The sequence below is a fragment of the Bubalus bubalis genome, chromosome 4, assembly GCF_019923935.1.
Source record: "Bubalus bubalis isolate 160015118507 breed Murrah chromosome 4, NDDB_SH_1, whole genome shotgun sequence".
NCBI classification, from domain to species: Eukaryota; Metazoa; Chordata; class Mammalia; order Artiodactyla; family Bovidae; genus Bubalus; species Bubalus bubalis.
The window spans coordinates 75,241,873-75,256,953 of NC_059160.1; the positions used below are offsets into that span (position 1 = coordinate 75,241,873).

Here is a 15,081-nt window from a genome sequence, read left to right on the forward strand (position 1 = left end):
AAAGGAAATCACCAAGGGGCATTTTGTGCATATTGAATAATGCTACCTCATAAGACCAACTATGTTTGAAAAGTGACAGTGAAGTCGCTCAGTCATGTCCAACTCTTTGCGACCCCAGGGACGGTAGCCTACCAGGCTCTGCCCTCCATGGGATTTTCCAGGCAAGAATACTGTAGTGGGCTGCCATTTCCTTCTCCAGGGGACCTTCCCAACCCAGGCATCGAACCTGGGTCTCCTGCATTGCAGACAGATGCTTTACGGTCTAAGCCACCAGAAATCCCATTTATACCCCAAATAGCAAAGGAAGGAAGGACATTGAAGTCTTGAGCTCTCTTGTGGATCCTAAACAAATGTCTATAACTATCTCAAATCCAGATTTAAGTTCAGCCACAAATTAATTGAACGTCACCCCACCAAAGATGTTGATTTAAAAATACTGAGCAGAACAAAGCCTGATTGATAGTCTTTTATTGAAAATAGGATTTAATATCAATTTGTTGAAATGATTGAGTACTGAGCTAAATAGTACTTTGACTTTAAGTCCTTCATTACCACCCTGATTAAAATAATCTCTCCATTCCTTGCTATCTCCCTTAACTAGTTTTATAGCTTTTTCTCCGTAGTACTTGTCAAATTACCATGTTTTGTATTGATTTTATTTGTCTCAAACCACCACCCCCCCCCCCCCAGCTGTAAATTTTGAGGGCAGGGTATTTTATTCACTGCTTTATTCTGTTTGCCTGGAACAAAGCCTAACATGTAGAAGGTACTCATATATGCATGTTGAATATTAAGTGCTATAATACAGTAATCTTGATAGAAGTTGTTATTTCTTAGATTTTCTTTTTTAATTCTCAAGTTTTAGCACAATTCTCTGTTCAGAGTAGTTCTTCAGTAAATGTCAACATGAACTAAAGAGCCAAGAGGTTTTTTACTACATATGTTTTTCATTTTGTAATGGTGTTTAAAGTTTCCGCGGTGTTTTCTGTTTGTTTGTTTGTTTGACTGCATCAGGTCTCAGTTGTGGCGCATGGGATCTTGGTTGTGTCATGCGTGATCTTTTGTTGGGGCACGCGGACTCTCTAGTTGTGGTGCATGGGCTCAGTAGTTTCTGCAGGTGGGCTCTCTAGTTGTGGCGTGTAGGCTTAGTTGCTCCATGGCATCTGGGATCTTAGTTCCCCCACCAGGAATCAAACTCATGTTCCCTGCACTGCAAGGCAGACTCTAACCATTGGACCACTAGGGAAGTCCCTCCCCAATGATTTTTAGATTTATAATCTTGTAGATCTTAATTAGGGACAGTAATGTCTGACCTTGGGTGTGCCCTGGGTCTCATTAATGAAGAATATTATATGCAACATGTGTGCGTATGCACATGTATGTGCACAGTCTCAGTCATTTCTGACTCTGCGACCCCATGGACTGGAACTCACCAGACTCCTCTGTCCATAGAATTTTCCAGGCAAGAATAGTGGAGTGGGTTAACATTTCTTACTCCAGGGTATCTTCCTGACCCAGGGATCAAACCAATATCTTTTGCGTCTCCTGCATTGATAGGTAGGTGGGTTCTTTACCACTTCCACATATAATGGGGAAGCCCATTATATGTAATACAGAATAGTAAATATTTTTATCAATATTTTATAATTATTATTCATTGTGAGTTGAGTGATTGGCTAAACTTGGCATTTTTGAGTTTATATTGGCCACCTTTTTTTTCCTGGTTTTATTGAGATAAAATTGGTGTACAGCACTGTAAAACTTTCAGGTGTTCAGCATAATGAATTGACTTAGATACACTGTGAAATGATTACCACAAGTTAGTGAACATCCATTGTCTCATATACATAGAAAATTAAAGTAGAAAAAAGTATTTTTCCTTGTAATGAGATCTTTTAAGATTTACTCTGTTAAGAACTTTTATATAACATAAGCAGTGTTAGTTTTATTTATACTACCTTTATACCTTCTGACTGCCTTCGTGTACTCCCCCCCTTTTTTTTAATTCCAACAGATTTCACCATTTTTAAGTTATAATAACATGCTACAATTACAAGACAACTCCATGACTCCTTTTTCACCTTCTGGCTTTCATTTTCATTTGTGTATTATAAATTTACTGTTGATTAGTAATAAAACTGTCATAAAAAAAACTACATCTTAAAATGATTCAAAATACTGATAGATTAGTATATATTAATATATATATATATAACATTTTGTATTGACAGTGAGAGTTTCCTATAAGATACATTCCAGTTTCAGAGATGTTAAAATATATTTTAAAAATGCCTCTTAGATTTTAGTAGAATATAGTAAGTATAGCTAAATTTATAATGTAGTTCAGTTAGTTTTTAACATAACATATTCCAAACTGGTTGTAGTAATAGGAGGACTAAATTATGGATGGAAACCCACATATGACTGGAAAATAGTTTTAGCCTATGCATTGTATCTTTTTGCCTACCTAGAAGAAACTTTCTATTAATAAACTAGACAAAAACTGAATAGCAGTGCTTCTCCTACTTTCTTAGTGTTTTATTAAACTAGTAGGTAAAAGGGTAGAGCAGTGATTCTCAGATGAGGGAACATCAGTTCTGCTACACTGTATCGAGCAGTAGCCCAGACCATTGCTATTACAATTATTTTTAAAGCTTTTACTGATTATTACTATGTGCGAGGACTCTTGAGGGAAATTACCACATTTCATATGCCAGTCATTGTTTGAGGTTCTGGGGATATAATAAAAGACAAACATTGTCATTTTTGTGGAGTTTACGTTCTTGTATATCCATCTCACAACCTTAGCGAATAGGCATTACTGTCTCCATTTTCCCTGTAAGGAAGGTGAAGCTCTAAAAGGTTTCATGACTTGCCAAAGATTATACAAAATCAGGATTTAAAATGTAGATGCTATGAACCACTGTTCATAGCATGACAGCTATGCTGTCAAAATTGTCCTTCTTTGGGGGTCAGTGAATGAGAGCGGTTGTTTTCAGTGACTCAGACAACAATTATCATAACCCCTTTGAAATTCTGATATAACTCTACCCATCTTAAAATTATGCATGAAATTTTAAAAACTGAACTAATGGCCATTGCCAGCCAGTCGGATTTGGCATTCATAATGAAATCCTCTTTTTATCTTTGGCTTAGAATCTGTAAACAGTTTTTCAAAGCTGGTGTAGTAGAAGGCACAGATTTGAAAAATAGGTAGTAGTTCCAGTCTTGGCTTTTTTTTTTTTTTTTTTTTTTTTTAAGGAAAATACTATCCCAAGAGTTGGTACTTAGTAGGATTTAAATAAAAATATTTTGCTTTTTTGTCCATATAAGGAAACATTGGCAAAAAAATTAATGAAAGAGGATGACTTAACTTCATTTGTGGTTCCTTCTTATCAGTGTTTCTTGTTAGAAAGCTGCTTATTGGTAAGTTAAATGTGTTTTGTCACTGTGTTTTTGTATTTGAAAGTCTTGATAATTTTCATATTTCCTACTTGAAAATTTGAAAAGTTTTCAATTTCTTGTGAACTTAGGGCTCTGCAGTTACAATTCTTGTTTGTGTTACTAAAATTAAATTGATAAGTGTTATTTATAATTTCCACAAGCTGGAAACAAACCAAAATATCCATGAGCTGGTGAATGGATAAAGAAAATATCATCTATATCCATACTATGCTTTTTATCAATAATAAATAGAAGGAACAAATTACTAATAAAGCAGTAATGTGGGTGAACCTGTCTCATTCTAGCAATAAGTAATACTATGGATAAATGAAGCAACTGGGAAGAAAGAAGGACCCTAGTCATCTCATTAAGAAATGTAATTCCCAGAAATGTTTACTTTTTATAGTATGTACAAGTGTCCTCGTTCACAGCTTCCCATTTCTTAGAAAACAAAAACCTTTTGGTTTAGTTTTTCTTTCTAGCTTGTTTACTTTGTGAGGATCTCTGAAAATGCTCAACTACTGTAGAGTTTCCAGTTTTTCATTTTCAGTTTCCTGTTCAGGTCTTTAGACCATTTACAGAAAGAAAGAACATATTTCTCTTTCAAATTTCCTGAAGTTAATTTTTTAATTTTGTTTCCTGTGTTCATTTTGTTTATAGTTTTAAATGTTGACCAATCTACCCCTGAAATAGTATATTTCCTAAATAGATTTTTCTTCTCTCCAGGCCAGTTTTTTTTTTTTTAATATGCTGGACTGTTTGAATCTGGTCTTTACTGTCCTGCTCTTAATCTCTTTCTTCTATGATAAAATTAAGTACTTAGTAATTCAGTTGGGATTCTACAACAAATTTCTGTTTGTCTACCTGAGATTTAGAAAAATCTTTAAACATTACTCCAACTAAATTCTAGACCAGTTTTTAAGTTCAGTTTCTACAGCTCTGACTTCTTTCTACTCTAGCAATTTAAGAGATTTCTTTGCTAAGAAACTGTTAAGAAAGGTAGTGCATTTCAGTGGTATGGTCAAGGAGTAAGTGGAATAGAAAGACATTTTGGGAAGTATGAAGAGACAATTGTTCAGAGAGGGTAGGTTTCCAAAGGTTTGAGCAGGGGAGTAAAGGAAGGCTGTCTTAGTCATCTTATTTTGAATCTTTGGAATACCAATTAGAGGAGTTAATTATTGAATGTTATTTTTTTCTCATAATTTTTCTGTGTTTATAATTCCTTTGAAAGTGTTAATTTTTACATTTTAAAAGTTGGCCATAAGTCCTGTTGTTACGCTGTATGTAGTTGTCAAAGTCCCCATTTTTGTAATTTACTGATGTAAGTGCAAGAGTCAAAAGATTATATTGGAAGTTTATAAAAGACACAGAAGATTTTCCTAGAAAAGGTATGGCCTTGACAAATAAGAAAGAGATCACTAGAGTCAAAAAAAAAGGTGTTGGGGTAATTAACTGGAAAGAGATACATTGGGAACTGTTTGGATAATGGAAGAGTTTTAAATGTTAATGAGAGATGTGTTTGAGGTTGGAGGGTATTGTCATATGCCAAAATTCGTTTAACTGTATGCTTAAGATCTGCTTGTTTACTGGATGTAAATTATTCCTCAATATGATATAAAGTGAAAATGAAAGTAAGTGAAAGTAAAGGTCACTCAGTTGTGTCTGACTCTTTGCGACACCATGGACTGTATAGTCCATGGAATTCTCCAGGCCAGAATACTGGAGTGGGTAGCCTTTCCCTTCGCCAAGGGATCTTCCCAACCCAGGGATCGAACCCAGGTCTCCTGCATTGCAGGTGGATTCTTTACCAGCTGAGCCATAAGGGAAGCCCAAGAATACTGGAGTGGGTAGCCTATCCCTTCTCCAGGGTATCTTCCCAACCCAGGAATCAAACCGAGGTTTCCTGCATTGCAGGCGGATCTTTACCAACTGAGCTATGAGGGAATATGATATGATATAAGTGTGCTTTAATTTTTTTTTCCGTTGAGGCATTTTATTTTCATATTTGTATTATCCCTAGAAAAAGAATCCCAGGAATTTCTCTCCTGTGTTTTTATCTTGCTTCTTCATGGTCCGTGATGCCAGCTGAAGTTGTCAGTTCAGTGAAACCATACTGACAGGTTAGGAGCATATTATTCTGCCATTTTTCTAGATCTTTTAGTGGCACCTCAAATCTAGGGGCTGATCACTCCACACTTGTTTGACCTGCCTGTGAGGTTCACAACAGTTTTCTCAACTCTGCAATCATTGATTTCAAATTCACTAGTGTAATCATCGGAGAAGGCGATGGCACCCCACTCCAGTACTCTTGCCTGGAAAATCCATGGTCGGAGGAGCCTGGTAGGCTGCAGTCCATGGGGTCCCTAAAAGTCGGACACGACTGAGCAACTTCACTTTCACTTTTCACTTTCCTGCATTGGAGAAGGAAATGGCAACCCACTCCAGTGTTCTTGCCTGGAGAATCCCATGGACGGCGGAGCCTGGTGGGCTGCCGTCTGTGGGGTCGCACAGAGTCGGACACGACTGAAGCGACGTAGCAGCAGCAGCAGCAGTAGCAGTAGTGTAATCATGCTTCATTATCATATTAGCACAGAAACTGACTGGAGCAAGCCTAGTAAGAAACTGGCACTTGCCTCTCCTTTCAGCATTATTGATGCTCTTGAGAACATCAGCTGGGACTTTCGTGTGCACCATTATAGCAGCACACAGAGTTTAAAAAATTCTTCTTAACAAATGTGTTCTTACAAACAGATCTTCAGGTCTCTTGACCAAGCAGAAATTAGGAACGTGCCCCATTATCAGCCCCACAGTTCATGACCCTGTAATGCTGTCATGAAAGTGAGTGACCCACGGTGAAGTTTGGCCCATCACTCACCTTTGCCTAAATTGGTCACTGATTGTACTCATCTTCAACCTTTAGTGCTTGGGGCCAGTTTCAATTTCACTGGAGGCTTTTCAGACCTACGTGTCCATCCATTCCAAACAGCTCTCCCTTATACAGTGAATGTAAACAAAACAGTTCAGGACAAAACAGAACATGAGACAAAATTTTGCACAAGTACAAAAAACAAAGCAAGTAGCTGAAGAATTATGAACTAATGGCAAAAATATGTATTAAATAGTACACTCCAGGCCAAAATCAAAAGCCTAAATTGCCTTATACAAAAACCTACTTGGTATAAATCCTAGAATAACAGATTTAACAGTGTGAGTTCAAGGGACTGATTGGAGCGCCCATCGTTGTTGTTACTGACTCATGTGATAGGAAAATCTGAGAACAAACAAGTTGGACACAGGCAGCCCATTCAGTACACTTGTTTGTCTGAGGGCATCATTTGGAATGATGCCAGATGAGCATCTTAAGTGGACTATCAAAGAATGAGCAACACCATTCAATAGCTGAAGTTATTGATTACTTAAGGAAAAGCTACCCTGGTCTGATATTGCCTGCCCTGAACAGAGCAGACTATTAGTCTTACAGAGTCTTTAGGGAATTTCAAAGTCCAAAGATCCACAAACTTTCAAAGGCAGGAATGAATTAATTACAAACTGTAAAAGCAGTGTCAGTCAAGTGAGACAGTTGCTGATTGTTGGCATTTTGCTGGGTGTTCACTGAAGTCTCTCTTTTTTTTTTTTTAAGTTATAACAATTGCAAAGAAGTGAATCAAAAAGTGGCACAGCCCAGCTACCTAAAGGATAAAAGGTGCAGGGAAATAAGTCTGTCTGTGTTAAAGTTAGTTGATTTGCTCTTTGGGATGCTGTTTAGTAAATTATTGACCCCAAAGTTACCATGTTCCCTCTAGCTGGGCTAAGAAACACAAATTTGAAGGTGTCTTTCATTAGAGTCCTAAGTTTATTCTTAAATATTTCCCAAATATTAATGTAGGTCTGTGTGGTTGGATAATGTCTATGTGGAACTGAATAGAATTACCACCTAAGTAATCCTATTTTTAAATGACTTTAAAATAAATAAATCTGACTTCAGCTACACATTTACAGAAAACAACTTATTTGTCATAAATTAAATGCACACTGCCATGTGGGATATTCTTAAAAACTGAAAGGTGGTTCAACTTTTATTTAATATCTTTTTTCATGAAATATCTGGTAAGAACTGTGCAGTTCACAAAAGTTAAGGAGACAGTGTTCCAGGACTGGAGAGAAGTCTATGGGAATGATAAGTTCACTAAGTTTAGAAATAAAATGTAGCAACTAGTAAGTGGGAAAGTTAGCAACTGACTTTTTTGGTATTTTTTTAATTTGGTCTCTTCCAGCTCCCCCCACCCCCACCCCCCAATTAAGGAATGGAGAAAAATACAGTACGTGATCCATGTATTTAAAGGCACAAGTGAAGGAGAAATTTTTGAAAAGTTGTCCTTGGTATTAAACACGGCATCCTAAGGAGAAATAAAAGGATGGCATATAGTAGTAGTGTTAGTTGCTCAGTCGTGTCCTACCCTTTGGCAACCCCATGGATTGTAGCCCTGTTCGAGGCTCCTCTGTCGATGGAATTCTCCAGGCAAGAATACTGAAGTGGATTGCCACTTCCTTCTCCGGGGGATCTTCCCAACCTAGGGATTGAACCCAGGTCTCTTGGGTCTTCTGCATTGCTGGGAAATTCTTTTACCATCTGAGCTACCAGATAGATAAAGCACAGGATTTCTTCCAAGAGTATGGACCAGAAGGAAAGAACATATAAAGAGGTTTAATACAAAGAAATATGTCAAAGTGAGTCCATTCTTAATTGACTGACTTTCAGAAGTAAGAGGCTATCAATAATAGGCTGGTCACAGAAGCATATTCACTAAAGTAAATGGTTATTGGTGGGTTAAATGTGTTCAGACCAGTCCTAGTATTGTGTTACTATAAGTAAAGAACTGTCATCTCTTGATTGAAGAGGATTTAAAGCCTGGTCTGGTGGCTACTTTTGTACCATAGCCACTGGCAAATTATTATTTTTTTTCCTAGAAATGTGGGAGCTTTGTATTCTCATGTTATTCCCCATCCTGGAAACTCTCAGGAGCTTTTTTCTCTCTCAATAGTAAGCTGAAATTTTAAAATGATGAGCCTTGGTATGGATTGTTTCTTTTGGGTTTTATGTTTATTTGATTTCCCGTTTCATCATACCCGTTTCATCAGTAGACTTTTATCGGCCTGGACACTCATGCTCTTGAGATTTACTTTTGATTCTCTGTGCCACCCCATCCACACACCACCCTCAACCTTCTCTCACACACACACGCACACAAACTTCAGTAATAGATATTTGGTCAACTTTCTCTGCTAACTCATTTACCAGTTATGTATCTCAGAGGCCAGCAAGTTTTTTCTGTGAATGCTTCATATTAATAGTAAATATTTTAGACTCTGTGGACCAGATAGCTTCTGTTATAAGGACTTAACTCTGCCATTACAAGACAGCAGCCACAGACAATACACAAATGAATGGATGTGGCTGTATTTCAATGAAGCTTTATGTACAAAAACAGGGAGTTGGATTTGTTTGCAAATCCCTCGTCTGTCCTGTTCATCTTTACCAGAAAGTTAGCTCAGTTGAGGGCAGGAATTTTATTTGCTATTCATCGGGGATATCCTTGTACTTAGTAGACCTCAAGTACTTGTGATTCAGGATTACAGGTGGTTCAGAAAAGAGATACCATGTCTATCACTGCCATCTTTTAGCCAACAGAATGCCCCTTAATGCAGTTTTTCAGTTCCCCCCCTTTTTTCTTGATAGAGTATTTTATAGTAACTGAATATAGGATAGGACTAAGAATCATGTCTAGAATTCTGCAGTTTCTTTCTTGTGATGTTTTATAAGGAGCCCTACCAGTAGCATCCTTTAGTAAGTTTGTTTGTGAAATGCTCCATCTTGGTATGGTATAGTAGTCATTTTAAATAAATGCTTGAATGTTTTGTTTATATAAGAAGCACATGAATGCAAAGATATTACTTAAGAATTCTTTTTTTTTTTCTCTTAATAAGGTACTAGCTTTTACAAGTTTGCACCATGCGTGAGTATAAGCTAGTCGTTCTTGGCTCGGGAGGCGTTGGAAAATCTGCTCTGGTAAGACATTCTCACTGTACCCAAGCTATTCACTCTTAAGACATGTTCTTTTTCTGTTGAGTGTTAGGTTTTGCTTATTTTTTTTGTTAAGGTGAAATCTCATTGATTTTAGAAGTAATATAATATTTTTCTTATAATTTAGTCAACTTTTAGTTGTATCTGAGTAGATCATATTCTCTCTGGAACATGGGTTCCAGACCAGAATACAGTTTGGACTTGAGCCCAGTTTGGACTTGGGCACATACAGGTCTATGTCTGTCTGCATTTCAGAGCAAGATAGAAATAAATTTTGGTCCATTTCATTGTGAGTCGGCTTAAAATATAAATTTTATGTTATAAAAATTAAATAACTATATTTTTAAAACTTTTTTCCAAGTTTACCTTTGACTGTCCCACAATGTTTTTTATATCAAGAAATAGTAAAGTAAGAAGGAAGACACAACTTGACAATGGTAGGTAGGAAGGGGAGAAACTTAGGGGAAATAACTTGGTGGATAGTTCAGAGTTCAGCAAAGCCCCACCTCAAGATAGACTAACCATCTTACTTTGCCACTTATTTGTCACATAAACACCCAGCACTGAATTTGACTTGCTTGGATCAAACTGAGAAGTGTGTACAATGGAGTATGAACTGTGTTTTCATTTGTAAATATATCCAAAGTGATGGGGAGGCATTGTGAGTGTGCACGTATGTGTGTTCACCAAATAATTAGCCACTTTCTAACTAAAATTCACATTTAAGCCCTAAAACTGAAATAGGAACCATTTAACAATTTTTAAATATATGAGCTCTAAATTTAGACCTACCCAATAAAGAATGTTATGATTATTAATTTTTAAAAAAAGCTTTCTGAGGTAATTTTCCCACCAAATATTTATGTTCAAAGGTAGTTGTGGTTATTTTTTTTTTTATCAGTGGTATAACTACTTATATGAAATTAATATTTTTAATGTGCAGACTTGGATTTGTTCTTTTTGAGGGAGTATAATGGTATGTTAATTTTTTTCAGACTGTACAGTTTGTTCAAGGAATTTTTGTTGAAAAATATGATCCTACGATAGAAGATTCTTATAGAAAGGTATGTTACTTTAGAAGGCCTTTGCTTTCAACTTTACTGTAAACATAAATTATTGTTTTTGGCTTAATAAATATTAAATGTTGTCTATAGAGTATAGGATGAGGAACAGAGTTAATTTATAAAATTAGTGGGGAGAACTCACATCTGATTATTTCCTGGCATTGCATGTTTACCAAGAATCTTAATCACTCTTGCTTTATCTCTCTTTCTTGCTCACAAAGAATTTTAGGTTTACACTGACCCCCAAGTTGTAATTTGTTGCTATTTGACTTTAGAGTTGAGACATCCACTTCAGGTGGTAGTTCCATGTTTCTCCCCCCTTTCTGCCCACCAAAGACTGAATGACTCTCAGGCTCCCTGCTTTTTATATAAAGATATAAGTACAAAAGTCTCCCTAACCTTCCTATTTACAACTCTTTGAGAAATTTCCACTGCTCATAATAGTAGAAAAGTTTATTTCTATGTTCATTTATATAACACGTGACAATAAAACTTGATATGCAGACATTTTTAATTTAGAAGGGAGAGAATCACCCCACTACCTTAAAGCAGCCAGCCTGGCCCCTGCTGCGGTGCAGACACTGTGTTTCCATTCCTCTTCTGTGTCCACAGTCTGCTAAAACTAGAAACCCTTTCTGGACCCCAGCTCTGAGGCAGCATTACTCTTTTTTCCGCATCTGTATCTTTTTTTCCTAGGAAATGTTAGGTTTAAAGGGTAACAGGGATATATAATTTATTTGATAGCTCTCCTTCCTTGCTACCAAAAACTTTGTTCCAATATAGTGAAGGGGATGTAGTTATAAGCAAAAGGAAAGTAAAGTGTGGCAGAATTGATATAGATAGTTTATTCTGACATTATTGGAACTATTACTGCATTAAATAAAAATTTTTTGAGCTGATTTGAAATTATTTCCTCTCCAGAATTAGCTGCTGAGTAATTCACATTGAGGTTAGAGCTTGTATATCTTGTAGATATCCTTATATTAAATTGAGAACTCATGGTTTTTACACTTAATGCAGTTTGAGGGTCAGTAGACTTTAGTTATCCAGCTATTTTTTTCTCCTGTTAAAGTATGTATTACTTGAGATTAGTATCGAAGTTGCTATAATCTGTGTCTGTTTTAAATATCGTATTAATATTATATATATTAAAGTAGTCTTATATACAGGAAAAAAAAAATGAAGATCTACCTTAATTTCCCCCCTAGCAAGTTGAAGTAGATGCACAGCAGTGTATGCTTGAAATCCTGGATACTGCAGGAACGGTATGTAAAACAATACCAAAGTATATGCACAACTTGTGCAGTATTGACCTTATAAATGCTAGCATTCTTATAGACAAACATTATTTAAAAGTAAGGCTTGCGTTAAATCTTAAAGCTGTCTTATCCTCTTGAATTCTTTTCTTGTGTGCCTGGGTCATTTACTGAAGAAATAAGTAGAAAATTTGTATGAAAATTTTCATAGCTTCACTAATACTTTTAATGCAAGTTAGACTGTATTTCCATATATTGAATAATGCGGAAAATGCCTGAGATTCCTCAGTGACTGTGAAGTATTTTGAATAGTATCTTTCATCCTTCAATATATTTACAGAACAGCTAGATCTGATGGTATCTGAAAGTGAAGGGAAGATTTACTCTGGATGTGTGGTATTCATTCATCTAATGTTTGAGTACCTGATACATGTCGTGGCTTGTATTCTTACACTCAAAAGCTTACAGTCTAGCAAAGGAGGAAGTGTGGGAAAATGGCACCATGTAGGTAACTTGCTGGTGGACCTCGGAGAACTGGAGCATTGTGAGCTAGCTGTGAGTAACGGTGATTCGATTTGGGTGCCTTCCATATGGTGTCTTGAAAAGCTGCCTTCAAGCAGCATTTGAAGATGGGACATTTCCACTTGAGTGCATTTACTGCACAAAAATCTGCTCTGGTATATTATTTTTAAATAAAACACTTATTTCTTGAAATACCAATTTTTCAAATAGCCACGGACTACAGTTTTAAGAGATGTTACATAACACTACTACATGCTTCTTTGAGCTCTAATTATAGACTTAGAAAATTGTCAAATTCACTGTCAAAACATTATTTTTTTAAAATGATTCTTTCTTTCGACTATAGGAACAATTCACAGCAATGAGGGATTTGTACATGAAAAATGGACAAGGCTTTGCATTAGTTTATTCCATCACAGCACAGTCCACATTTAATGATTTACAAGATCTGAGAGAACAGATTCTTCGAGTTAAAGACACGGATGATGTAAGCTGGCTTCATAATAAATATATTTTCTTTCAAACACTTACTGTAGTGATATCTGATTTAAAAGTTTGAATTTAAATCCAATTTAACCTTCATCTATTTTGAGGAGTTTGTTTTTCAAAAGCTTTTTCTTTGAAAGGGAAAAACGTACCTTTAACACTATATATAATGTAAAAAGTGAGAAATACCTTCCTCTTGTGTAAAATAAAATTTATATCCTTCCTATTTTTTCCTTCATATTTTTAAATCTTGCGTTTGGTGGAGAAGCGGGAGAGGTGTCGGTGGCAAATATTACTAATAGAGCAGATAATGTTCTGGTAGATTTAAGAGCCTTTTTAATAGGAATCAGAACAACATGTGAACACATCTCAAGCAACTGTGACAGAAGGAGCAAGAAAGCCAACAAATATATTCAATTCTAATGTTAAGTAACATGCCCCTTCCGAGTACACCATAATGGAGTTTAACCCTGTAGGAAACTACAAAAGGATTTTTTAAATTCCTTGTCACGCTGTGTATATAAATTCATCTTGCATCAGAATCACCTGTAAAGCTAGTTAAAACAGATTGCCAGGTCCCACTCTCAGAGTTTCTGATTCAGTAGGTCTGGAATAGGGCTCAGAAATTTGCATTTCTAACATATTTCCAGATGGTATTGGTGCTGCTGGTCTGGGCATCACACTTTTAAGAACCACTGTACTAGGTATAGTTTAATTATAGCAAATATTTCGAGAGCTTGGGAGCACCTATTAGAAATATCCTCATTTCCTGGACTTCTGAAGCAGGAGGACTTTGGGGGGGACCTTAACATACTTAGGGCTTCCCTGGTGGCTCAGACAGTAAAGCGTTTTTCTACAATGCAGGAGACCTGGGTTCGATCCCTGGGTTGGGAATATTCCCTGGAGAAGGAAATGGCAACCCACTCCAGTACTGTTGCCTGGAAAATCCCATGGACGGAGGAGCTTGTTGCAGGCTACTGTCCATGGGGTCGCAAACAGTTGGGCATGACTGAGAGACTTCACTTTCTTTCTTTTCTTTCTTTAACATACTTAAAGCAGCTTTAGTTAGTAAAGCTGTTTCACCAGTGTCTCTGGTGACTACTATAGTTTTCTATCAGTTACATTAAACAGGTATTTATTAGTATAATACTAGGTATCTGTTCCTTAAAAAGCCACAAATCTTGATTTTCTAGTTTGGATTTTTTCCAAAACTACTTCAGAGAGCCAATCTCTAAAGGATTAATAGGAGTTTTACAGAATAAGGATTATTTTTCCCTGTAGTGTCCAAAAACATAATTAATATGGTCTAGATTTTTAGTAAATTAAGGTGATTTTAATTTTTGGCTTTTCATTTAGACTATATGAAAAGCTAAAAATTCTACCTTGAATTTTATCTACCTTCTAAATTTATCCTTTTTTGTGTTACGAAATTGAGAATGAGTTATTTGATAAATACTTGTTAAGAAGCCAAAAAATCTGAAATTTATTTATGTCCCTTGGAGAAACACTTTAAAATTTTGGAATATATTGACTTTTTATGATACTTCCTTTTGCATTTTCTTTTTAATAGGTTTTGTGTTTTCTTACTATAATTAGTTTGTTGTGAAGAACTTCCCTGGCAGTCCAGTGATTAAGTCTGTGCTTCCACTGCAAGGGCATGGCTTCAGTCCCTGATCAGGGAGCTAAGATCCTGCGCGCTGCCCAGGGTGCCTAAATTAAAAGTCCGTTTTGATACAATTTTAATGGTTTTTCCTCCCTGTTTTATAAGTAGATCATAGCTAGTTTTCTAAAAAACCCTTATGTGACAAGTTCTTAAGTTAATTGTTAATGCTTTTATATTTAACTATCAGTTTAGTACACCTTATTAATTTAGTGTTTTTCTCTGGCATAAAATAAAATCTAATCCTTATGGTTGACTCTTAGAATTTTGATTTGAATTTATGTAGCATATTTGTTTACTTATTTGTTTTTACCCATTTAGGTTCCAATGATTCTGGTTGGTAATAAGTGTGACTTGGAAGATGAAAGAGTTGTAGGAAAGGAACAAGGTCAAAATCTAGCAAGACAGTGGAACAACTGTGCATTCTTAGAATCCTCTGCAAAATCAAAAATAAATGTTAATGAGGTATGGTGTAATAGAACTCTTGATTTGGAATTTAGCATTCAGAATTAATGGAAAATAATGAGTGTGTATTAACACAACCCCAAGTTAATTAAATATGTTAAT

General features: G+C 36.0%; 1 protein-coding gene across 4 annotated transcripts in view; it reads left to right on the top strand.

The window, feature by feature from the left end:
- RAP1B (RAP1B, member of RAS oncogene family) overlaps window positions 1-15,081 on the top strand; it is a 44,850-nt gene that overhangs the window by 25,752 nt on the left and 4,017 nt on the right. For 3 of the 4 annotated variants that reach the window (XM_025283933.2, XM_006042953.4, XM_006042952.4), the window contains exons 2-6: window positions 9,430-9,511; window positions 10,522-10,590; window positions 11,799-11,855; window positions 12,715-12,855; window positions 14,836-14,979. In XM_025283933.2, coding sequence (XP_025139718.1) covers window positions 9,455-9,511; window positions 10,522-10,590; window positions 11,799-11,855; window positions 12,715-12,855; window positions 14,836-14,979 — 468 coding nt within the window. In that variant the 5' untranslated portion in view covers window positions 9,430-9,454. Of the gene's footprint in view, window positions 1-5,522; window positions 5,565-9,429; window positions 9,512-10,521; window positions 10,591-11,798; window positions 11,856-12,714; window positions 12,856-14,835; window positions 14,980-15,081 lie in introns of those variants that run through there. The other variant, XM_025283932.3, reaches the window with a different exon arrangement.